Below are 27143 nucleotides of genomic sequence, written 5' to 3'. Positions count from 1 at the left end.
CAAAGTGATCATGGCATACTGTTAATTGTGGTTGTAAAAACAAGTGTTCTCCTCCAGAAAGAGGCTTGTGTGTTGAGAGCACTGACTCAATATATGCTAATTAACTTGAGCCAGACAAAATGGACAGGCTGCACTGACAGAAGGGCAGCAGCAGCTCTGCTCTGAAAATCCGAAAATGTCCCTTTAGATAGCAGTTAGCCCACGCTTCAGAGCAATGAAGGATAAACCTCCTAACACAACAAAAAGGAAGCCATAGTCAGATTTATTGTAGTGCTTGATTGAATTAAATACTGCTTTAACATGTTGCCATTAATTATCATTTTTATTCCCGGGTACAAGCAGAACTAAAATTGATTTCTGAGGTTCAAATTTATGTCAACCTTCCTCGTTCTACTGTTTTTTTGAGCTTGCCTTCTAAAGTCTGTTCTCTCCAGAAAGCATGTGCACAATCTTCTTCCACTGTGTCGCTTAAAAATGTTAACAATGTTTTTACTATTGTCAGTGTCATGATTATATTTGACAAACACTTAGAAATGAATTATTTCCTCTTTAGTGTTCCATTAGACAGAAAAAGGTTATGATGGGAAAATGCCAATCAAAGTCTACTTTGGACAAAATTGCACTGCTTTTTTTAGAACTGATGCTTTTACTGTTTATAAAGGCGTTTAATATTGTCAAAAGTACAATTGTTGACTCAACTTAGTACTTGCATTAGCGTGGGGAATTGATGACTTTGAGGAAGCTCTTGTAACTGCAGAATTACAAATGTGAGGAGGGACTTAAATTCTCCTCAAGCTACCTGTAGACAAATACAATGGCCTACACAAAACCTACAGACCTCCCACTCACACACAGAGGAAATGCAAATGTGCCTTTTGCCAGGCTGCCTCCACAGCATAAGGAAACAAATGTCAACCAAATATTTCACTTAGAAACAAGGAAGAATTTCTTTATTGAGAGTCGTCTGTCAGTTCCTTTACTTCGTTTCTGGAGGATTAATGATAAAAGAGTCGATTCAAATGCTGTCATTTGGCAAATGCATGTTTCTAATCAGGAATTAGGGCTTTAATAATAATATGGATGTGATGAGCATTTTCTTCTGGTGCTAAATCTTACAGACATTCATTTCAAGCATGGAAATCAGGGGGGTGGAATTAGCCAAGAAGTATGTGGGGGATGAGAGATGTGTCGCTAGGGGTCGACGCCTTTTGTGGAACATAAGTCCCATTTATCCTAAATTAGGACTGGTGCGGCGCTGGTTCGCTTTGATGTTCCTCTTGGCGGGAGTCTGGGTGGAGTGCAGAAGGGGGGACAGGGCAGATTGCTGGAGCACAAACAGATGTTCAAGGCTCATCCTTTGAGGTAGTGATGAAACGTCGCCACAGCGAGAGTCTTTACATCCCACTGTCAGTCAGCTGACACAGAGACAAGGGCAGGGCTGCAGTTGATACTTTAATGGTGCTGCATATGGGCTGTTATGCCAACAGTAGAAGTTTGACCTATATATGCGCTAAGTTGAAATCTTTAATGGGTCACAATGTGTTGATAGAGCAAAGCTCCCTTTTAGGTAATTAGTGGAAAGTTTAACAAAAAGAAGTAACAGAAGAAACACAGTTTTGTAAAATATGCTGAAATTGTTTAGGAAAAGTATTTAGGTCACAATTTAACCAAACAGTGCAGCACACTGTTCTTACCCATCATTCGCTCTACACCTCAACAGGTTTATAACGCTGCACAGGTTTTCTTTTTTTTTTTTTCAATATCAGAATGTTTGCTGGGATTTTTCTGCACCTCATCTAACATTACATTATGTCTCTGTTACTTCAGGAATACGACGATGACTACGGAACAGCTTATGATGACCAAGGATATGAATCATATGACAACAACTACAATAATCAAGGACAAAAGTAAGTGATGATTTTTTAAATAACCCTTATTAGGCATTTACCAGCCCAGTATTCCTATGAAATATGTTGATGTCGGGCATTCCTGCCGCATACAATTCACATCCAACCCCCCAGGTGAGTTTCAGTAGAGGAAGCAGTCTCTCTTAGAGATGTGGAAAGTGTCGGGTTCAGACATGTAGCATTTGACTTGCTAGAAATTTAAAGTCAGCGACTTACTTTTAAAGCTACACTAATCAATATTTGTATAGTGCTAATGTAAGGAATAACTATGTGTAACGTGAAAGGAGTCATTTATATTTAACCAAAAGAAAATCATCATCGACTTTGCAGTTTCCCTCAGCTATAAAGAGCATTTTAGTGTCTTTACGTTCAATGTTTCATTTTTAATTTTACGGCCCACAACTTTATTGTTTGGGTTAGTTGAGTATCCACTCTCCTTTAGCAGCACAATAGAACTTTATTGTTGTTATCGTTGAATTATATTTGCCAGGTGGACAGAAACATAACTATAAATGAATATTGCCTTGTGGCTGTTGGATGTGTAAATGAGCAACACTGGCTAAAACATTCGCCACAACACATTAAAAAGTTGTTGGGTTTACAGTTGTTGTCCTGCTGCAGGTGGCAAAAAAGGTGTCAGTTATGCCTGCAGATGTTGGCTTTTAAACCCTCAATAGCTATGTTTCCCTTACTTCCATACCTTAATACTGTAGCTGCAATGTTCTGTGTATTGTAGAAATAAAACATATACAAACCACGTTCAAGTTAGAAAATATAGCCTAAGCTAATCTTAAAAAATGTCCAGTATAAACATTTGTAGTGGTGACAGAAAGAAAGCATTTACAGGTGTTTTCATTATTTTGTCCATCCCATTTATAACAAAAAGAGTCTGCTTAATATATGCAATACAATTCAACAGCACCACAAACGGATGATACAGTGATAATTGAATCCCTCACCTCTCTAAGACAGTATCAACACAAACTGAACATTATTCATGAAGGAGGATTTATTGCAGGGCTGTTGCATTACACTGCATTAGTTTGAACTAGGTGTACCTAATTAACTGGCAACTAAATGTAGTCATGAGTTATTGTTGTTACTCTACTCCTTGAGAGTTCATACCAGGGCAAAAACACAATGGCGGGACTCCAAACAGCTTGAGTGTGTGCACTGAATACAACAGATGAGTTGTATTTGTGTCCAAGTCTAACGTACAACTTTATGAGCAGCATCTGAGGTCTTGCTATTTGGCCAAGAGTAAATGTAGGAGAATATGAGGCAAAATTGAGACTTTCAAGTATCTGGAGTTCAGAACAGCTGGATGATGGAGCTGTTAGGAAACATTTATGCTCATTTTCTGCCCTGTTTGAAACGGGAGAGAACACTTTGTGTTAATGAAGTATTTTGTGAAGTGGGAAATGTTTCAACTGACCTTGAAGTTGTCTTTGAAAAGCAATTTTTAAAAAGTGAAATTTAACAATCAGATTTGGGATATTTGAAAAGATTTAATGTATATCAGGATCTATGATTCAAGTATTCTGTTTTTGAAATAAAATCCACCAAACTCAGCAGTTACGTATCAAATCAATTTCAGCTCATTAATATGTTATGCCATTATTATGTATTACCTTTTGTTTTAATCACCCTTTAAAATATATCGCCAAAGGTGCATTTGGTTGTCATGTCAATGCAAAATAAAGTGGTCCATTTAACAGAGGGTCCTGCACAGCTAAATGCAAAATATTGATTTTCTTATATCCAGGGAGCTATCACACTCTCCAAGCCACACAAGGTCAAAGGCTTTCTCTTTGGTTTGTTGGTGTCCCACTGTATTTTATCAGCACACAATGTGCTACACTTATGTATGCCTGCCTGTGCCACTTCAAGGAAAGAGTGATTGTTGCCAGATTTAGCTTGTCAAAAAATGGAAAAGAGCTGGGAAAGATGAAAAAATCTAGAGAAGGAAAAGGAACATCATTCTGTCCTTTTGCCTTTTGTGAGCACGGTGGTCGATGTTTTCTTTTGTTGTTGTGTCAGGATGTATGTCATCCAGGCTTCATCCATCTTTTGTGCTATCTCTCTTTGTGGGGAGCAAGATCACACACACACACACATGTGCACACACTCCTCTCCATCTCTAACACACTTAGGGATGTATCTTGAAGTGTTGGTTGGTTTGAGGGGGACTCAGGAATAATGGTCAGGGTGTGGGCGTCTTGGTGAAGGTGGTGGGAGCGGAAAGGGTTGGCGGCACAGAAGAAAAATGTAAGTCCATCATATAGAGGCTGGAGGCTGGGTCGACTCAAAGAGATTTTCATGTCTGTTATCTTGTGGGAAACAAAGCAACTAATAGGGCCCAGACATGGAAGGCTGTGCCTCCAGAGACAGCTGATTCACTTACTTCTCTTATTTCTGTGTCCTGGATTTGATTGAAAAGTTACTGCAGGCTGACGTTGAACATGTGTACAACATAAGCTTAATGCAGTATTTTTGGGTTGGACCAGCCTTGGATTGATTGAATTTTGACCATTTATCCATAAATATAAGATATATATTTGTGGCTTGTTCTCTTTGTTTGTCTTTTGTTTTAGGACTGCCTGAATATGGCACCAATCGTAGTCATCATTATTTGGTCAAGTACATTTGAAGTAGAGTAGCAGTTGCAGAGTAAAAAAAATGTTTTCCTTCTTTCTTTCTTTCCATTGTATGTGCCGATTGGCCAGTGGCAGTCAATGTGGCGAATACCAATCGATTCCAATGTTCTGCTGATAAATTGGTGCATCCTTATTTAGCATGTTGGTAAACTTTCTTCGGTACGTCAGTAACTCGTTAAAAAAAAGGCAAAAGCGCACTGCTGTAAAGAAAAGGGAGCACTGGATTTATAAAACAAGACAAATCGACAGCATCATTGTGTAATGGAGTGTGGCTCAATAATCCGTTTAGCTCAATTGTCTTGTTTTCATAAATATTGGGAAGCAAAATCTTAACTGAAAATAAAATCAGCCCTACTTTGTTTACTCGTGCAGACAGTACATGAAAATGATGTTCATAATTAGGAATATAGAACATTCTAATGTTGTATTTCAGCTACCGCGATTAATTATGCAAGAGAGTACTGTTCTTTCAAAGCTTCCTCTTCACAGTCACAATCCTATTTAGCTTTTTGATGGACAAAGGTACATTACTTTCACCCTGAGCCAGAGGAAAGTCATAGCAGGTCCCAGCTGTAGCACGGCCTCGAGGAGAGTGTATGTGTGTGAGTGTGTGCGCCGGTGAGTATGTTTGTGTGTGTATATGGACGTGAAGTCTCCTAACAATGTTTCTCAGGCCTAAGGAGCTCCCAGTCACCAATCTGAGCTCTGACTGCGTGGCAGGATTTCAGTTGCCGGAGGATAACAAGCAGAACAATTTACAGTCTCTCTGTCATGGTATTACCCCGGTGGCTTATGCTAGAAACAGGCCTGCCATTTGTGAACATGAAGGGAAAGAAAGAGGATGGTTTTAAAAGGCTCCTTCTCTGCATCAGTAGATTTACTGATATCTTAATAATAGTGGTGGTACACAATTAAAAAAAAGTAAATCTAATTAATTAGAGGCTTTGTAATTAATTAATCCTGATTAATCACATATCAATATCTTACTTAAGAAGCAACACTTTTCAATTTAAATGGATTTTGGTATATGACTTAATTAATGAATACATACAACAACAAAATGTGTTTATTCTTCATCAGTGCGCACTAATGTTTTTGTAAACTTTTATGTCTGAAACACATTTGGTTTGGTTTATAAAAAATAAAACAGTGCTTAGTGCTCACAGAGTGTGGTCTATACCTTCTCTGTAAAGTGTCCTGAGATAACTTTTGTTATGATTTGGCACTATAAATAAAATTGAAGTAAATTTGAATTGAATTAGTATGGTATATTTAAGAAAAGTGGAAACCTAACATTGCAAAAATATTTAGAATAATATCCTTGGCATAAAATAAACAGTTAAACATAAAGTGCTTTTTCTCCCATGTTTTCAAAAACACAGAAACAAAATGATCCATCCACTAATGGCAGTCCCTCCTAGGAGCGTTGTCTGTGTTAACGTTAGCTGCAGCATGTTTCGGAGGCTTTCTTGCACAATTTTAACATAGCCATGCTCTTATCCACGGTTTCACTTGATCGTTTTTTAGAACTCACGTGTTAAAGTCCCAGCCCTAGTTAATAATGTTGAAAGATATATTCAACACATGAAAGACAGTTGTTAGTTATAGGTAGTTATCAGAGTTATCATTCTATCTAAGATAATATGCCCACAAAACTGGAGGTTTGATCTCACTTCAACTGAAAAAATCAGAACTGACTTTTCTCCCGGGACACAGAATCACCAGAGAGATGTCTCTATATTTGTATTAAAGGAATTTGCATTCCATCAGAAAAATATGATTATTGATTTTGATAATTGACAAACAAAGATAAGTTTACATTTAGTGTTTCTGATTTTTTTTAAAAAGCATTTTATATGTGTCCTTGAAAACCTGACAAACGTGTGGAATGTGTTTCCTTTCTGACAGATCTAAGGAGTAGTCCACACACACAGGTATTATTGTAAGCAGGGTCTTCCCTCCTTCATTCACCAGAAGGATCCTGTCCACACAAGCGCTGATTTAAAGAAATCTATGTCCAAATGAAAACCCCAAAACACAACTGAGGCGCTCTTAAGAGCATGCCAAAGTACGCCAATTTCAAGCCTGAAAAAAAGCTATTAACGTAAGGAAACTTGGCTGCAATGGTGCCTCTGTTCCTCAATATAGTGGTAGAGTGTCTGTATATATATGTGTTAACATGTAAAAAATCCTGTTAGCAGTTTGAATCAACACTATTTTGGCCATGTCCACAATTGCACAAAATGTTGCCTCATTAGTTAAACCAAAGAGACTCCATCTTTACAAGCCACAAACCCAATCTTGCCTGTCTGAATGTCAACACGGAAAATAGTGTTTCTGAACATCTTCAGCCTGGAAGGAGTTTTACAAAAGATCAGTTTACAGTGACCTTAAATGCAATTTGCATGTGGATGAAAAGCAAAAACACAATGAAGAAGTTACTTTTTAAGAAATACCAATGTATGTGTGGACTAGGCCTTACACAAAGCTTTTTAGAATTAAATAATAATAAATCCTGAGTTGATGACATCCATGCTTGTAGTCTTCTTCTCTGCCTTTGTTTGCACATTATTGGCAAGATATCGTAACCAACTGTTGATCAGTGGAATAACAGGAAACCATTGGCAGGACTGTTCACATGCACTGGATACAAACAAAAGCAAAAAAAGAATTAACTCCATTAAAAGATTCATTGTCCTGCATTAAAATATTGAAACAAACTACTGAAAAGTAAAAGTAAGTAATTAAAAGCACATATTAAGCCACATCATTAATTTCAACATTACTTTATGCATTGTCCAAGATAGGTCATTATTAGCAGCATAACTGTACCCCACTCGTTAAGTTTTAGCAGAGAAATTTCTGTTATGATTACAGCCTGACAAGTACTCAGTTATTTAATGTTGTAAACCGTCATATAGTTTAAATATTTCTCATTATACCGTGATACTCTATTCTATAAATAAAGCTGTCAGAAAATATACTTATCAAACAAAAACAACAGAATAATTAGAAAATTACACATACCAGCTTTAAGATGTTACTCTAGAGCAGTATTTACTTACATGTACATGTTTGTTTCTATTACTGGCAGTGTTACAATCTTAATGTTCTCTTTAACTGGTACAAAGTGACAGTTTGACACTGTCCACAAAGACAAAACAAAGTAACCACTGACTAATGAGACATGACAGTATGTCTAACTTTAGTGTACGTATTGTATCACAGAACAGCCAGAATTGATTAATTTATAGGAAATTAAATTTGAAAGGCAAATAAGGCCCTCACAACCTTAAGATATGAAACTTAAGCTAAAACGCTGTTTTTAGACTCCCCGAAGACATTTTTCAATATTTACATGTTTCAGACGAGAACTGGTGCCGGGGGGAGCCTTGTAGAACGCTACCTGAGCATGACATCCATGGCAGTCAGTCTGCCAGCTCCTAGATCACAGCTTCCTCTTACTGTGTTTAAACAACACTGAGCACCAAGCCATCATCTTTTTTGGAGAGGCAGCAGAGAGTGTTATCTCAGGAGAGTTATTGAAAGCTGCAGAGCTCAGGTACCAATCAAGTGCTAAGGTCAAGGAGGCTGGAGGAGGCTGCTTGTGTGGAGAGCATCTTTAATTTTATCAGTAGGAAGAAGGTGACGTCTCTGTAGGGAAATGAGAAGGATGACAGCTGTGGCACGTCTCTGACTGGGCACTTGGAGAGGTCACGACGAGGTTGTCTCTTGCTGCTCGGGTGCGATCAAAGCATTATTTCACACCTGACACCTCGGAGGCTGCTGGCTGCTGACACCTTGCACCTTCCCTTGCATCTTGCTTTGGTACGCTAGATCGTAGGCTGGATCCCGGAGGCCTGAGGGCACAAGTATAGCTGTGTGACAGTGTTTTAAAGGGCAGATGCACCCCTGAGGAATGACTGTAAATCTTAGTACAAGAGACACTGAGGAGAGCTGAGGAGAAGAGTGGCTGGATTTTTCTAAGTTTGATGGCAAAGACCCCGAAACTGCTGAAACCAAGTCTCATCACCAACACACACACAGACCTCCAGTCTTTGTGTTAATCATTGAACCAGTTTGGGGCTATGCCATAATTTTTACTCTCAAAAATACTACTAAAAGGCTGTAATGTATTTGGAAGTACTGATGTATGAATATTTCATTGGCATGGTCCTCTGGATCAAACATTGAAGAGCAAGATATCAAACTATGGCAAATGCATTGATGTTTTTCAGACAAGTACACTCAATATACAACACATATGGAATATTTAAAGTGGCTAACACTATGCTAAACTATTGTACATTCACTGAGTACGCTTGTGGCAGCCTTTTTATTCTTGTTACATAAAGGCATGCCACAAAAGCGATACCAGCATTTCGCTTAGTGCTATAAAATGTGGTGGTCATATTAATGAATCATTGGGTCCCCAAGCAAAGTAAGTGGCTGTAAATGCAGAAATGGGAATGGAAAGTTTATAATTTATCTATACTGTTTCATATCTATGTTGTGTTGCAAATGGGGAGCTGTGTTGTATTCATCAACAGAGTAGTCAGGAGAACATAGAGAAGCCAGTGCTCTTAGTAGTAGAGTGAAAGTTTAGCTTCTAGGGCTGAAAAATGAAGCCAATGCATAAGTGCTAAAAACTGCCTGTTTCTCAAATGACAACTTGAGGCTGGCTCCGAAAGCGAGTCAGTCCCCATAGACCCCCATATAAAAATGCCCAACTTAACATCAGAAATAAACATGTTTACAGGCTGGTACAAAAAACTATTCTGTCTCTAAAGCTAATTTCCGCACTGTACGGAGGCGAATTTTTATATAATTCGCCTGTTTAATGAAAGTATTGAAACTGCTTACTGTTACTGTCAATACAAGATATGGTATTTTGTAGGGCTGGGACTTTAACATGTTAATTACATTTAATTAATTACAGAAAAAACAACGCGACAAAAAAATAATGCATTTATTCGCAATTAATTTTGCACTCAGTGCAGAACGTTGCTCATTGCATAAGTCACCGGCCTGGCCCATAATACTGACGCACAGGACGCAACACGAGAGAAATAAAACCAATGAGAAGCAGATGATGAGTTGTTGCTGGGTTCAGAGGGCGGACATTTTAGTACTAAGAAACCACTATGTGGAAATATGGAGTACGGCTGTGTAAAAATTGTCACACTCACTCATCACTCATCTTCAACCGCTTATCCAGGGTCGGGTTGCGGGGGCAGCAGCTCTAGCAAGGGACCCCAAACTTCCCTTTCCCGGGCCACATTAACCAGCTCTAACTGAGGGATCCCGAGGCGTTCCCAAGCCAGTGTGGAGATATAATCACTCCACCTAGTCCTGGGTCTTCCCCGAGGTCTCCTCCCAGCTGGACGTGCCTGGAACACCTCCCTAGGGAGGCACCCAGGGAGCATCCTTACTAGATGCCTGAACCACCTCAATTGGCTCCTTTCAACGCAAAGGAGCAGCGGCTCTACTCCAAGTTCCTCACGGATGGCTGAACTTCTCACCCTATCTCACCCTCGTTCTTTTGGTCATGACCCAGCTTTCATGACCTCAGGTGAGGGTAGGAACGAAAATTGACCGGTAGATCGAGAGCTTTGCCTTCCGGATCAGCTCTCTTTTCTTCACAAAGGTGCGGTAGAGCGACTGCAATACCGTCCCTGCTGCTCCCGTTCTCCCGCCAAACTCATGCTCCATCGTCCCCTCACTCGTGAACAAGATCCTTAGGTACTTGAACTCCTTCACTTGGTGTAAGGACTCATTCCCTACCTGGAGTAACCGATCCACCGATTTCCTGCTGAGAGCCATCGCCTCAAATTTATAGGTGCTGATCCTCATCTCAGCCATTTCACACTCGGCTGCGAACCGATCCAGTGAGTGCCATCAGGAGCACATCACCTGCAAAAAGTAGAGACGAGATCCTCAGCCGAACTGCAACCCCTCCCCACCACGACTACGCCTTGATATCCTGTCCATGGAAATCACAAACAGGATTAGTGACAAAGTGCAACCCTGGCAGAGGCCAACCCCCACCCGGAACAAATCTGACTTACTGCCCAGGATCCTGACACAGCTCTTGCTTTGGGTGTACAGAGATTGGATGGCCCACAGAAGTGACTCCCTCACCCCATACTCCCGCAGCACCTCCCACAGTATCTCCCGGGGGACCCGGTCATATGCCTTCTCAAGATCCACGAAGCACATGTAGACTGGATGGGCATACTTCCAAGCGCCCTCCAGGATCCTTGCGAGAGTGAAGAGCTGGTCCGTTTTTCCAAGTCCAGTACGGATTCCGCATTATTCCTCTTCGATCTGAGGTTTGACTATAGGACGAACCTTCCTTTCCAGCACCTTGGAGACTTTACCAGGTAGGCTGAGTAGTGTGATACCCCTGTAATTGGCAAACACCCCCTGGTCCCCCCTTTTTAAATAGGGAAACCCCGGTCTGCCACTCCCTTGGCACTGTCCTAGACTTCAACCCAATGTTGAAGAGATGTGTCAACCAAGACAGCCCCTCCAAACCCAATGCTTTCAGCATTTCAGAACAAATCTCATCAATCCCTGGGGCTTTGCCACTGTGGAGTTGTTTGACTACCTCAGTGACTTTCGCCAGAGATATTGACAATGATTCCCCATCAGCTTCCAGCTCTGCCTATACAAAAGAGGGCGTGTGAGTTGGATTAAGGAGTTCCTCAAAGTGCTCCTTCCACCGCCCGATAACCTCATCAGCTGGGGTCACCAGCGTCCCCTCCTTTGTTTCCCCCCATAAAAATTGTGCAGGAAAGAATTCACCTCCCAGGGGAACTCTTCAGCCTCTGATCCCACCCCAATGCCTACCATGTTGCAGCTAACGTTAGCACAGACAACGCTCCTAGGAGGGTCATTAGTCGATAGATCATTTTTGTTTCTGTGTTTTTGAAAACATGGGAGAAAAACCACCCTATGTTTAACTGTTTATTTCATACCAAGGATACTAATTCTAAATATTTTTGCAATGTTAGGTTTCCACTTTTCTTAAGTATATCGTACTAAGCACTGTATTATTTTTTATAATATATCAAGTCATATATCAAAAGCCATTTAAATTGAAAAATGTTGCTTGTGTCAAATATTGATATGCAATTAATCACTATTAATTAATTACAAAGCCTCTAATATATATATATATTTTTAATCGTGTCCCACCACTAGTTTATTGGTATGAAAACATGCATTTTTTTTTTATTTAACCAAATATCCGGCATCATAAAAACATGTTGAGCATTTGTGACAAACCAAACCACTTGAAAAAACAGTTAACATTCAGCAAGAAATTGTGAATTCATAGTGGATAGACCTTCTGCCTCCATACACATATATACATGCATTCAGAGAGACAATTCCCTCTTACCAAAATGGCGGCCACATTTGCATATCGCTCCAATGAACATTAGCAGCCAATGTGGCATCTACAGTGGAGATCAAAACCAGAGAAACTATAATCAAAACTTAATTTATTCTAAAATACTGTTATTATTTATTGTTCAGAACTTGATAGAATATCTGCTGTGGCTATACCACAGAGATGAAGTGATAGTGAGCTTTTAAAAAGCTATCGCCTTAATGGAGATGCTGTTATGAACATGGTAGAGTTGGTCAGGGATGCCATCCCATAACCAACCAATAAGAATCACCCAATATCACATATATTTAAGTTGTTACAACTCTACGCTATTTGACCAGGGGGGGAATGCAGCTGTGCAGTGCAGACGATTTAGGCATTTCTCAGCTGTCGATCAGGAGGATTTTGCACCGGGCGAAACTGCATACTGCCCCCACCTCCGACCTCTAACCTCCACAGCGTCACATAAGAGCAACAGGGCTGCTGCGAGAGGAGATACACGGACCCATAGACTGAACGTTACTCCGAGGGACATGCATGTGAATGTATTAGGCCGACTATATATTTCTTTTCCCTGATTGTCTGACTAAGACGCTAAATTGGTCGCTTGGAGCTTTTTATAAATAAAGTTGCCAAGGAGGTTGCAAAAAAGTAGCGAGACAGTGTCAGCCTGTGAGTGCTTTGGGCTGGGGAAGCGCTCACAGCAGCAAAATGTCTGGTTGCGCCGCTAAAATACTCAGTTGAGGGCCACAGTGCTGCTAGTTAAAAAAAAGTAAGTCTTAAATTGAAGTGCACTTTAGACCATTTCTCCTTTGTCCGTACAACATGCTCCTCAGCAAAGACAAGTCTCGCCTTTTTAGAGGTGACAGAGAGGTGTGGTAACTGCAGAATGGGCTTTCAGTCCAAATTGTCTTAAACACTTAGATACTATGTGCAGAGACAGATCCTTGCTCTGTTCAGCACGGAACTGACGAGCAACTCCAGCTGCAGTGTTGAACCGATTCCCCGTCTTTAAATAATCCTGTCCTCCCGCGCACAATTTTGTGTTTTACGTGGACAATCGGCCTTTTTGAGGGACTTAAATTTATCAGTGATTTCAAGAATATTGAAACTTTACAGACTTGGAACGCCAAACCTCTCTTGCAATGGCTGACAGGGTCATCCCTTTGGCTTTCATTTGAACAACCTGCTGTCTCAGGGTTTCAGTCACCTTAGAGCGGCTTGCCATCTTGCAAAGTAACCAGGAGAGCTGCCAGATAAATAGGTTGTGTCCAAAAATTAAGTAAATTGTCACCAGATGTCAGATTAACACCAATAACTGGAAGGGATCTGAAAGTGTTCTCTAATTTTGCGATTTCGTTTTTGTTGAAGTGCCTTGTTTATTAAAGAAAAAAACATGCTAGGACAGCAGTGTATATATATATATATATATATATATCTATGTGAGCAAATTATAATGTTAGCCTGCTCACAATGACAAGGCTCACATGCTGATGCTGAGCAGATGTATCTTAATCTTAGTTTTCAATTTTATAATATTGCTAATATTTTCTAACTAGCACATAACAGGCTGATGGGAATGTCAATTCTGCAGGCATTAGTTCATTTTGACCTAAAGGTCTTCCTAGATTAAAAAATAAGGAATTATCAAAGGGACATGAATGTGTGTAGTACATTTCATGGAAAACCATACATTATTATTATTATTATTATTACTACTACTACTACATAATATCAATAATAATTATAATTATTATTATTAATATTAACACATTTAACGAACTACAAATATAAACCTGATGGTGGCACTAAAAGATAAGTCAGAACTAATCAGGATTCATCTTCAGTCTATTTCAGTCTGTACCAAAGTGGTGGTACAGACTGGCATGGCTAAAATGGTAGCCAGAGCAGTGTTTTCAAGGGCCACTAATTCCAAGCTACACCCTTTGGTGAAACTAAACTAAAAGGCCCTGACACATCATTTGGCCAGCTGCTGTTATCGGACCGTAATTTAACGTCAGAGGCAACTACGGCCCCCTAGTTTTTCCAGTGTTTTTGCAAGTGTTGGCATTAGTTTGACCAAATCTTTTATTTTATAAATTTTGGGAGGTTTTTACCTAATTTATGCCTCCTTTCTTTTTCTTATTACACAAGAAGAAAACAGGCTGACAACACCAGAGCAACGTAAAAATGTAATATTTTGAGCATACAAGAAACCATTAAAAGTAGTTTCACGGTAAGGGGAAAAAGAGTAGATTCGTCTATGTATTCTGCAATTTTTTTTATGACAGATATAGTAGTAATCGTTTGTTCTGTCCTGCCATGCAGGCATGGAATGCATGTATGCATGTCAATGGTCAGCAAGCTGTCAGCTAAAGTCTTCATGTTGTGTTCAACTGTAGATGATGCAATATATTTAATCAGTCTGCCTTTGTCAATGCAACTTTTTTGAAGTGTGCTTGCTTTGTAGGGGCCCTTAGGCAGACAACTCCCATTTAGTACAATGGCAATATCAGCATTGTTTATTTTTCATCTTAGTACAGATTGGTTGTTTTAGCTGTCTGGCTCTGAGATGCCTGTGGTGCTTCACAGATGCTGGGTACCTAGATGCTGTTTTCAAGGTAGACAGCTTGTCAAGATAAGTGACAGGTGCTGTTGCAGGAATTAGACCATCTAAGAGGATAGAGGCCGACATTTACACCACTCTCTGTCTCTGTCTCAAGACAAAAAGGGTATTGTGAATTGTAAATGTAACGTCCCTTCAATAAGACACAACAAAGTCTGTCGTTATTTTTTAACGGATGGATTTTAAAGGTCATCTGTAATATTCTACATGTATTAATCTCTTTTTATTGCCAACGGGCAAATGATTGCTACTGTAAATGGAGTCTGACAACGTCAATAAATGGGCCAGCACACACATGTTGTTTTTCTGTTATACATTCTGTAGCAGCAGCCCGGAGATGGACCAAAGGTTGATGGCTGTCCTGTCGAACAGCAGCAGCTAGCTACATGTGAAATATAGTGTGGTTTTAGCTGCTGATGTTAGCTTGCTCGCCAATGCAGCCTAATTGCTAGCTAGCTGACATAGCAAAATACTGCCTTGAGTAGATAACAGATAATTAATCCAGACTCCAAGGGGTAGGGGTAGAAAGTCTACCCCTACAAAATGGGACACCCCTTTGAACGCGATACGTCATTACGTTCGGCTTTATGCAAGCAGACACAACATGTTGTTGCCGGAGATTCAACAGGTTGTCCTCAGCTGTAATCGGCATCCTTTTGTGCTTGTCTACAGCAAAGCAAAGACTTGTCAGAAAACAAAAACGTCTTCAACTCCTGGGTGTGCTGGTGGGCCAGTTTATGTTATGTAGTGTGGACTAGTGATGGGCAAATTAAGCTTTTGTGAAGCACTGACCCACTTTAGCCAATTGTTACAATAATGGGTTCATTGCTCAAAGCTTCCGTTGCAGTGATCTCTCCTGGTGAATTACAAGGCTGCAATCGCTTTAAAATAACTTTGCTTTGAAAATTCTTTGATGCACCCACACTCACAAACGAATAAATATCATGTCATCATCTATTAAAAAACAAAGATTGATAATTGTGTGTATTGTGTTATTGAGAAGAGGGGGTTGGGAAAATATGGCATCGGTTGGGTGTGCTATGTATAACTATGGCAGGGGGCGATGGGAAACACTTAAAGTTTGTGACAATGTCGTACTGCCATCACTAGTAAAGACTGCAAAAATGTGTTCTAGTTTGCCTAGCTACACAACATGCTTACTAAAGCATGTGTGTCATTGGTTTCTTTGGATTATAAAGGGCACTTCATAATGTTGTCAAAACAACAGGCGTCAAGATCTCGGGTGGCAGAACACAACTAGCTTCCACTGACCAGGGGCCTGTTTCACAAAGCAGGTTTAGTGAAAACTCTGAGTCTGTTAACCCTGAAATGAGTTTTCCTTTTCACAAAGGGAGGTAACTCAAACCAGAGACAGAGGGGTAACTCTAGCCTGTTTCACAAAGAGAGGTAACTTAACCTCTCGGTCAGTTACCATGGTTACATGCTCTCTGAAGCTAACCTGGTCGGGACCAGGTTTTTCTCAGAAAACCTTGAGTTTCTCTCTGTCTCCGCCCTCTTTCAGCCACACACGGTGTTGGATTTCCTCATTCATTCAGTCAGCGGGCGAGTTTTGGGGTAGTATAGTTCTGCTATAGTTCCGTCTCTTTTTTCAGAAAATCATTGCAAAAATCAGACATTATGAGTTATATCCCGTGGATGAAGGTGCAGAATTAGTGCGCAGAGAATTAAATATTTGTCGGGAGATGGTTATCAAACTATTGATTATAGATGTTCTTGCATTTCCAGGCAATTCTCTTTTTGAGCGGTACCGTTTCATATCACAGCAGATATTCTGTGTTGCGCTGCGTTTTTTGCAAATGGGAGTTTTTTATACAACATTTATATGTTGAATAAAAAACAGCCACTTACGGTAATATTTACTTTACCATGTAAAACATGCTCAAAATGAGGCGTCACCATGAGATTTTGCCGATGTTTTACCTGTTTGAATACCTGTATGTTTTTATGTTTCATCTTAAGCTACCGCCAAGTGCGCTTCTCCCCCGCGGGGTTGCACTTAAATGAAATAAATTAATAGGCTCCCACTCAAGCAGTTTCCCCTGTGATATTACTGTGATTACAACAGGACTACATTTAAACTTACGCACTGACCCGAGCCGCAATGTCCTCCTGCACCGTCTCCCTCTCTTTTGCTGCTGCAGCGGTGTAAACCTGCTCAAACTCACCGTATGAGCGCATTAATATTTCCATTTCCAGTTTTAGCGTAGCCCTCCGCTTCCCCGTTGCCATGGTGACTCGTCAAATCAGGGCTCCATTGATGCTGTCTTTTTTTACTTGTGGTGCACGCGCTTAACTCCAGGTCAAACTACTCTGAGTTGATCAACCTAACGCAAATCTGCTGTTCTGAAACCGAAAAATCAGAGTTTCCTATCTCAGAGTAGATCAACTCAGAGTTCAGGGTTAAACTCGGAGTTTTTTTAACCTGCTTTGTGAAACGGACCCCTGAAGCGATCCAACCGGCTACTGTAAACAGTTTTGCATAGTTAAAAATGAAAATGTGTTGTCTTTGGGGTTGAGCCGCCTGATATAGAGCAAAAAGTTTAGGGTTTTATCGATTTCCTTCAGAAAAAAATTCATTTATCAAGCAGGACTTGTGGGTAAGGAGGTTAAAGCCAGTGGATGTGTTCAAAAGTAATAGTGCTACAGAGAAGACCACAAGACCACAAGACAGAGAAGACCACTGGTGGAGGAGGAGCCTCTTCTAACGGGGCAGACTATGAACCAAACCTCCATCATAGTGTTTGTAAAGACATTTTCTCACAGAGAACAGATCTGTGTCACCAGTAAGGCGGTTTTTGGCTAAATTCTATCAAACTTTCCGTTTAACCTTCAAATACAAATGATGTTGTAATGTTTAGAGTTAATTTAATGGTGTTACACTAAAGTCTTACTTCTTATCTTTGTAACCAAATACTGTTTTCACAGCCTAATTTAGCTTAGTGTTGAATTAGCCGTGTGCTCCTCTCAGCCCTAGTCGGACACCGTTATCTCTTTACCGTGAACACAGGGAGCTGCTGGTCGTCCACATTAACATCAATGCTGTCAAAACATCCAAGAACATACGTCAGTCTTTAAATAACATGCTTTAACAGCCAAAAAATATACAGTAAAGTCGTGAAGTCATTTTTAATGTGAACCACCACCTGAGCCGCTCAGGCTGAGCGTCGCCCAAACATTCTTACTGCTCTCTCTAATCAAGGTCACTTAAGTTTATTAATTTAACATGTAAATGCTCATGTACAAATATGAAAGAAGTGTGTAAATAATTTCTACTTCCACTTCGGTGCAGATCCCCCAGTAATTCACGCCATTTACTCAGGGAAGGGCTTGTTTACTAGTGGTGCCATCAGAGAACGCTTCGACTTTTGCCACCTGGAAGAACGAATATTGTTGTTGTGACATCTTGGTGAATTGTCGTATATAATAATGAATAATATCTCATAGTCTCATCTAGTCCTCTCCCTTAGCCTTCCCTCCTCGATGCTTAAGACACCCTTACCTACATGTGAACACGCAAAACCGAGGGGTAGGGCTAAGAGGTGAAATGAGATGGAGCCTAAAAGTTGCAAAGATAACCTTTAAAGAATACTCTAGGCTGACTTGACTTGAGAATTGACTTAGTATTTTCCCTGAAGGAGGATTTCATGTGCATGTGACATGTGAAAGTAACATAAATGGTCTGTTCCAAACCAGAAAGAAAACTAATTTGTAAAGTCAAATCTAGGCCATTTTGTCCCTCTTTGTGACTCGTCAGCAGGGGGTCAGCATTGAAGATAGCTTTGCAATCAGCCACCACGTTGAGCAATCACCACTGGATCCATCAGAAGGGTTTCCATTTGAAATTATGTGAGCTTCATTTCTTACTAAATGGTGAGAAAAAAAGGGAACTGCTGCTTTTCTTCCATCCATTTTTATTATATTGTATGTGGAAATCAGGACTGACCTGGTGTATTCAGAGCATCCAGTGTGGGGGACATTTTTTATCAGGATTGTACTTTGACTTTGTGCAGTAACCTTGTACCAAGAATGAAGACACAAGTATTTTTGCTTAAGGATTCATAGTCGTGATAAGTTAAACTGTGCAGTATGCAAGACAAAGGTTAACAGAAGAAAAGAGGCCTCTCTGCACATCACACCAGCACTTTATTACCTCTGCAGCCCCTTATAAAGTCCTACTAGATTTCTTCAAATTTATCACAGAGGACTGGAAGAGTAATGGCAATGTACGAAAACAAAGTCCACTAGGGACGTGTACTACATCATTCAGATTTAACTCAGCCATCTGTTTCGTGGTGCCCAGTAACGGCAACATCGCTTAAGACAAAGCATTTACAGAGATGACAGATACTTGAGAAAGGCAGGGTCTTTTCCTGTTGAAAAGTAGGTCTGGAATCACAAACCTGATGAAAGACGCACAATTATCTGTTGTGTTTGCCTCTTATGGTTGATGATTGGGATTCAGACAGATGTGGGTTTTTTTTTCTTGGCCGGTGAAGTTGGGGGAGACGCAAACCAGCCTTCTGCTAACACATGTCAAATCAAAAGTTGACCTTTTTAGAAAGTCAAAGCACTTTCACACCTATGACAAGGAAATACAGTATCTGGAGTGGGATCTAACTACCCCAGGCAGCTCAGCTTATGCTTGTGTTCATGCTGCCAGCTGTATACTTCTGACAAGGCCAATCTGTGATTTGGAATCTATAGTGATAAATGTAGATTGTACATAGTGAAGAGCGCTTTCAGCTTTAAGTTTCCTTTTATCTCATTTTACCTTAAATGACTTCTACTTGGCAACATTTCTTATTTTACTTGAAGGAACCTGAAAGCTTCAAATGAAGCCAGTGACTGGAGGATATGCCTCAATGTTTCTACGTGATCATACACTTTTATTTGGAGACAGTATATCAAACTTAATCTTATTGTGATTGTGCACATATTCCATTTGAGAAGGTGTATTGTTGCTGTTAGCAATTTGCCAGTTTAAAAAGTCACCATTAATCATATTTTAAAAAATGTATGTAGTAGAGTTGACATCACAACCTTATGGAACAGACTGCTTATTTAAAGGCATCGTTTCTGAATATGGGCTTTCACAATATTCATATAGCACCTCAACCTGCCTTATAATCAAAAAATCCCTTTTTACAATATGGGTATTTTAACTTCATGTTTAATGCTAAACTTTGGCTAAATAATTATGTACAGCTTAATTGGCAAGTTATTCAAACTTGTTGTTTAGCTAGTTAACTGGCCCAGCAAGCAAAAAGTTCAGTATCATATATCAAACCTACATTTAACTTTTCATTACATTACAGATTTTATTGTTCATTGCAGGTGCTGTCGAGCTTTTGGCTACATGAAGCAGAATTTTACCAGAATCTTTGACCTTCGGGATGCATCTCAAGACTGTTCTGTAATTGAGAAGAGAAAGTAACTACTGAGAGAAGTTGTGTAGCAATATTGATAAAATGTCACCTCAGAAATTAGAGGCGCCTAACAGCTTTTGTTGCACTCTTCTCCTTTGTGCAAAGAGCAGGTCAGCACTGGCAGCTCTCAGCAAAGCGGACTACTATTATTAGTCCTTTCAGCCTTTAGCAACAGAGAAACCCCAATAGTTAAGTGAAAAGGGATATATTTTTACTGTTTTTCATAAGATAAACAGTGAAAATAAATACAAAGAAATGCTGACAGCCTACAGCATATAAATGGACCTCTGAAATAGTGTCGGCATTGCCGTACAGCATCCTGGTTTGTGTTATTTGGATGTTTTTTATTGTTGAAAATGACAGAGCTGTCCAGGCAAACCCGAGATTACCTAATATTGCACATGCTTCCCAATATGTCTGCAAGCACCTGTGAATTGAGGCAAATTGATTTTCTGACATTCATAAAAATGTATGTTTATTTTGAAGGCTACCTCTCTGGAATACTCCCCTGCATTTTGGAACAGTGTGAAATCTAATTATTTAGCATCCTGTCAGGTCTTGTCTTGGGGTACACAACATGACGAGCCAAAACATGCATTCAGTTGCCACATGTCTTTCTCGGTCTCCCACCCTCTCTTTGTCTCCGTCGGCCAATGAACGATGTCAAGGATATTGCAGTGACTTGACATCCGTGGCAGATGCGTGGTGGCACCTCTGCCGCGAGTGCCAACTGAAAAACTCACGCTCAGAGCAACAGCAGCTGGCCTGGCTTCTTCGAGGGAGACTACATTAGCACAAGAGGGAAGCCTTGTTTGCTTCTGCTGGCTTGGCATTGTTTGTAGGTGAATTATGAACTGTGTAAAATGTATGCTAAGCCTGACTTAAGGCACAAGCCTCTGTAGGGAGCTGTCTCATGTCTCATTGAGCCGCCATAGTTCTCTTAAAAACAATTCCTCCCACTGTTCTCAATTGGTCATGTTTTCTTGTTCATCCTTACTAAGAAATTGTTGCAGAAAACAATAAAACAACCAATCAGTTGGTCATGTCGTTGCTGTTGAGACGCTTTATCAGTTGTTGGTAGGCTGCCAAAATAAGGATCAGTCAGACCCACAATACAACAAAGCAAATGTTTTACTTTCCTTTACTGGTATTTAGCAATGCAGAATTTGTTACAGTTGAGCTTCCCAGGGTTTTATATTTGTGTGTATTTTTTTCTGCTTCCATCCAAATGCAGTGCAAGTCAATATAATTTTGTTTGTGGTGATCAGAGCACAAAATAATTATATTTTTATTAACAAGAAAAGCTACATATGGCAGTGTATTCTGATTTTCAAGGAACACTACGTTATATTCTTTAAATGTACATTTTCAGGGTTGGGAAGAACAGATAAAAATTTGCATTTATTTGCATTTTAAATTTTATATAATTAAAATGTGTCAGGTATTTTAGTTTTAGCACCTTTCTCTTAAGCCCCCCTCCTGAAAGCCTAGTCTGCTCTGATTGGTCATTCATCGCATCTTTCCTCTCTGCATCTCTGCACCGTCATTGCAGTAGGGGAATGACTTTGTCAGCGCTGTAGCAATACTTTCTAGCTATATGTAGTATAGTTGTGACATCACAACGTACAGAAGTCCTGACAGCTCATTTAAAGCCACAGTTTCTTAATATGGGCTGTGTTCATTTCTCTCTGGATTAAGCATTTTGATACTTTCACAGTATTTTCAACCTGCTTTATAATAAAAAAGACATGGAAATATTTACAATATGGGACCTTTAGTGGAATGTGTTTTACAATCACAGAATATTCTAGTTTGATATCCTTCTGTATCTCCAGACCTGTATGTGGCACTTCATAAAATAATGTCACCATGCAGTAGTACTTTTAATAATAGTACCTCTCAGTATGATAGAAATTAAAACACTGAGAGGAACATCTTCAGTTTGTTAGTGAATTTATTGGAACATGCAAAGAGGAAAGAGTAACGAAGATTAATGTGCAGATTAATAATGACTTCAAAATGTTCATCAGTGTACAGCTTGTATTTATGAAGCAGATATCGCTCACTGAAAGGCTTAATAGCAGACAGTATTAGTAGAGATTGATTTCCCGGAGTGCTGCAATTTGTTGTGTAATTTGATAGAGGAGTGGAGTCTCAGTCTCTCAACCTCAGTTTGGCTTTTTAAGATCACACCGCAAAAAGCTACTTCATTACAGTAGCTGGGGTAAAATGTACTTCGTTACTCCTGCTGGTGTCTCATTACTGTCACCTCTTTGCCCTCAGCAGTCGGGCGGTGTTGATGTGTTTTTTGGGGGGTTTTGGATGGTGCCTTCAGCTCTCTAATCCGGAGAGCAGAGAGGTGCTGCTGTCGCTGACAGACTGACTGACAGGCAGGCGGAGAGGACCCAGCTGTGATGGCTGGTGTCGGCTCAGTGGCAGCCTTATGATGAATTGCCTCTCTCGAATGATAGCGCTGTTACTGAATGATACTGACGCAGGATTGTTCTGTCAGCATCTCGATGGCAACCACAAATAAAGAAAGAAATAAATAAGCAAGAAATGAACCGCTATGCAACTCGCCTCTCCGTCTTTTTATTTTTCATTAAAGTTGCCACCTCTCATAGATCTCCATATGCAGTGATATGGAACTGGAAGTTTGTGCAGGAATACGTCGGAGGAAATTGCCTTGTAAAACCACAAAAATAGCAGAAGTTTTAAGTGATTGAAAGTTTCCTCTTGTTTCGTTTTTTACTTTTATATCCATCAGAGAATATCTGAAAACACTTGTGTGTGTTTTTGTTTTTTGCCACTTCAGAAATTAAACGTGATTGCTTCATGATAACTGTTAATTTGATGTTCCACTTTTATACTGAAAATAACTTACATTGATGGAGAATGTATTATTTTTCACTTATTTTATATGTATTCACCCAACTGCTTTGTGTGTTTACAGCTCAGATGACTACTATGAATACGGACAGAGTGGGGAATCTTATGATTCATATGGTGAGTTGCTGACCTTTCTTCAGCCATTATATCTTGTGTCAATTGTCAGAAAGTCAGCTTCTAATTCCTGTCTCTGCACTGCTGACTTCATCTCAGTTTTCATAGCATCGGGGTGACTGTGTGATGTCTCAGACATGTTTAAAATTATCTGTTGTTCTCATCTGAACAAGACCTCTAACAATAAATATTCTCCACGCAGCGTCCGATACTGACGCCAAAGGCACTCACATGCACGAACATGTATGCACAACCAGACCGGCTATCCAAACATGCAACAGAGAAACTCATTCCCTGCTCAGGATGCCCTTACTTCACAATATCTTTACATAGCAAGTGTTTGTTTGCTGAATATCAAGTACAGCCACTTTAACTAACTTACAGAAAATGACCCTAAAAAAACAAAAAAAATATTGGTACAATTGAAGTTTCATTTGTTTAATTATTATATATTTTTTATTTATTGTGCAGTGACATCAGAAATTTTTATATGCAAAAAAACTCCAATTACCAAATGCTGCCCAGAAACGCTGATGATTCTCAGAGGAGAAAAGAAAGTGACAAAACCAAGGAGACGTTTACACGCTGATGCTAGAGCTTGAAAATACCTCTAACATTTGCTTATTCACTGAAACTGCTGAAACCATGCATTAAAAAAAACAATCGTCTTGGGTGGCGCTTAGCTCCTGATGCAGCGAAGATTTTTACCTGCACTCTACATCCAGTACACTAGCCTACTGTCGAGCCTTGGCAAACTAAACCTAAACATAATGAGTTTTAACATTTAACATTTACAACAATAAAAAGCACTGATGACTCAGATGAAAAAGAAAATTTCAAGAAGATTGAATATACTGTTTTGCCGTCATCGCTCGCTTGTGTAATGTTAGCAATCTTCTGCAGCTTTTGTAATTTTCTAAGATACACGCTGGTCTAATGGACTATCTTTGCACATCGACCAATCAGCATGGATATTGAAATGTTCGTTTCCCATTGATAAGGATTTTAGCTTACCGTCTTTTTTTGGGGGGTTGTAAGGCTGTGCGATATGACGATATGTATCGTATAATGATAAAAGGCGTCTATTGTTTAATATTTTGCTGTTTTGTTTACATCCCAGTGTCACAAATTGTGCACTTTACAGACACTTCACACACGCTCCATGTGTGACTCCGACACAGGCTGCAGTGTTTCAGTGGAATTCATAAATGGTCGGCTAATTTTGACTGTGCCGACAGTCTTACAGTCTGACACAGCGCTGTGAAAGTGAAACTACAGTTCTAAATATACCGTCAGCTCTTGTCAAAGAAAGATACAAACAAAACACATTTATGTTATAACAACAATACTTATCAGAAAACTAGAAATCACATCACTCAGTTACCAACTGGCGTGACCGCAGGCAGCATTGGACTCATGCGAACCGCTGCTGTCCTGTGTCAGGCGCTCGCTGCTCACTATGGGAGGGTTTATTGCATTTACAATGCAATTAAAAACAATATTTCAAGAATGTCCTCGGAAAACCTATTTGTATTAATTTGTATTAATAACGTCAGCCCTGAAAGATGCACCTGAAAGGTATTACAATATCACTTAGGACATGTAATATATTATTGCTCTGTTTATTACATTATTGGGTTTTATTACAAATTGTATTTCATTTTTAGGAAATTAATACATTATTCCTTGCTATGGAGTGCTCATATCACCAAGTCCATCCTAAATACAATATGAGTCCATGTGTGGACAAAACAGATTGAATCTGAGTTAATATGGAATTATTATTGTTTTTAACTGACACATTAAGTTCATTGTACGCAGATTAATATACGGGGAAATCAGATTTTGTCCGACCCCTGTATCCCCCTCCCCAGCAAATCTAACTTGAGGTATGATACTGAGTGTGCCACAGTCACACAGCAATATCGGCTAAACAGAACAGCTTTATGTTTAGGATCACTTTCAATGACTGGTCTCTGGAGCTGCAAATGGCTCCACTTGCCTCAGAATTTAGATAAAGTCAACGTCACTGAGATAATGTTCAACTACACTGTGTCAGCCTTGGACAAGATGCAGTAAAAAGTGGGCCAAGGTCATATTTGCTGGAGAGTGCACTTGAATGAAGCAGAGCTAATCGGTACAATGGACCGTGAATGTTGATCTCTAATAATAATTTTATATATATGTATGTATATGGTGTGTAGTGCTTAATTATAAAACAAAATCTATATTATAATATACTGTAGCTGCAGATAGTGTTGATTTACCTTGATGGATTAGTTTGTACATTTTTTCTGCTGAGCTACAACCTCAAAATAGAATCCAAATGACTTTTATGTATTATAAGATTGTTCTGTTTTTTCAAATTAGGGACTGACTGCAGATTGATAACATAATTATAATTGGTTTATCCTCCGCATCATTAAACTTATTGAAGACCTACGTGTGTTCATCTCATGCTTTGGAGATTTTAATGTGTTTTTCCGAAGTCATAGCTGATTAAAACTTTCCCAACTTTTCTAACCACTAAAGTTGAAGAACTAAGCACCTTCAACACATTAGCTGTGTACCTCCACATAGAATAGAAACCGCTGCCGCATGGGTCACACAGGAAAAAGGGTGACAGTTCAAAGGCAACAGATAAACAGCGTTGATGTGCATCCTTGTTTTCGAAACACAAGGTTACCTTGGTCTGTTTCTTCAAAGTGACTGTCAGTGAAAGGGTGACAGGTTTAATTAAGGGGTATTGGCTATGTGCTGCCAACAGAGAGCCTGTACACAGAAAAAAAAACAACCCTTTGTGAGCCTCAGCTCCAGGGAAGTCTCAGCACTGGCTGAAGATCAGACAAAGGGTGCCATCGATAGTGGCACTTTCACATTGACAGTACCAGGGGGTGAACAGGGGCTGATTTGGGCTAATGGTAATTGTGACCTTTTTGCTGGGAGCCACTAAACAGGTCCTTTTCAAGTAGCTATTTGATCCTTCCATTCAATTATCTGAGATGCATCCTTCCAGGTGAAAGTCAAGCTTCTTGGTGTGAGTCGCTGTTTGTATTTGTGGCTTGAAGCGGCGCTTTTGTTACGAGATTAATCAGAGATGACCGCTATCGATACCAGACAGTGAAAGAGCTTGCAACTTTCTGCTGCAGTGTTTGAATCAGAGGGAGCATATATACAGTATTTGTGTAGCGCTTGAAAGACTTGCATAGGTTGTTTTGAATGAATGATTTAAGTATAACGCCTCTGTAATCCCTCTCATCTCTTCTTTTCCTCTTAATCAGGTGTGGAAGAGTGGGCAAACAATCGAGGCAAGGCACCGCCAGCGCGAACAACCAAGGGAGTGTACAGAGATCAGCCATACACCAGATATTGAACTGTTTATACAACCCACACCTGAGTCCACATGGCTGTTTCAACCCAAGTAATGGATTTTTTATGGACACTCCGACCTTTTTAGAATTGAAAAGTAAAATAATACAAATGAAACGCTGATAGTGAGACACAGAATGAGTACAAACTGGTTTCCAAAAACGGCAGCCTGCTGATTATAAAATCATACTCCCGCTGGGTAAAATGTGTAAAGCAATTTAGGTATTTTTTCCTTTTCTCCAGGAGAAATAGTCTGGACATTGAGATTTAGAAAGAAGACTCCATAGTACATTAAGTGTCTCTCTTAGCTATGTGGTTGTGAAGAATGACATTGTACCAAGCTATTTTACTTGGTCATGATTAGTGAATCACTATGAGCTGTCGATTACTGTGTTTCTACACAGCTGCCAGCGCAGCTTAATTTATCACCCTATTCTTCAAACCTTGAACTGCGTGGTTGATCACTTTAAAATGTAGTAGCTTAGTTCTAGGAAAGTGCAGTATTGTAGATATTTTTTTCTGAGGGTAATTGGTGAAATTGTGTCCCTTGTAAATGAAACATTTACAGACTGAAAAAGAGAAAAGTCATACTGTATACATATTGTTTTGCTGTTTCCTCCTTTTTGTAAGATAATAGTTCTTTAGTGTTAAAGGGCTTATAAAAGCATGGTGTGCAACTGTGGATATTGTCAGCTGTTTTATTCTGAAATGCCGATGTAGTTGTGGTCATGATTA

General features: G+C 39.7%; 1 protein-coding gene across 1 annotated transcript in view; it reads left to right on the top strand.

The window, feature by feature from the left end:
* Positions 1-26412, top strand: part of khdrbs3 (KH domain containing, RNA binding, signal transduction associated 3) — a gene marked incomplete at both ends in the record, with an annotated part of 114820 nt that extends 88408 nt beyond the window's left edge. Inside the window, 3 exons of the mRNA XM_083926235.1 lie at positions 1828-1910; positions 22990-23042; positions 26321-26412. Coding sequence (XP_083782361.1) covers positions 1828-1910; positions 22990-23042; positions 26321-26412 — 228 coding nt within the window. The remainder of the gene's footprint in view (positions 1-1827; positions 1911-22989; positions 23043-26320) is intronic.
* Positions 26413-27143: the final 731 nt, after the last annotated feature.

This window comes from Echiichthys vipera (assembly GCF_963691815.1).
Source record: "Echiichthys vipera genome assembly, chromosome: 13".
Classification (NCBI taxonomy): domain Eukaryota; kingdom Metazoa; phylum Chordata; class Actinopteri; order Perciformes; family Trachinidae; genus Echiichthys; species Echiichthys vipera.
Note: the sequence above shows the minus strand (reverse complement) of the source record. Positions and strands in the feature narration are given on the sequence as shown.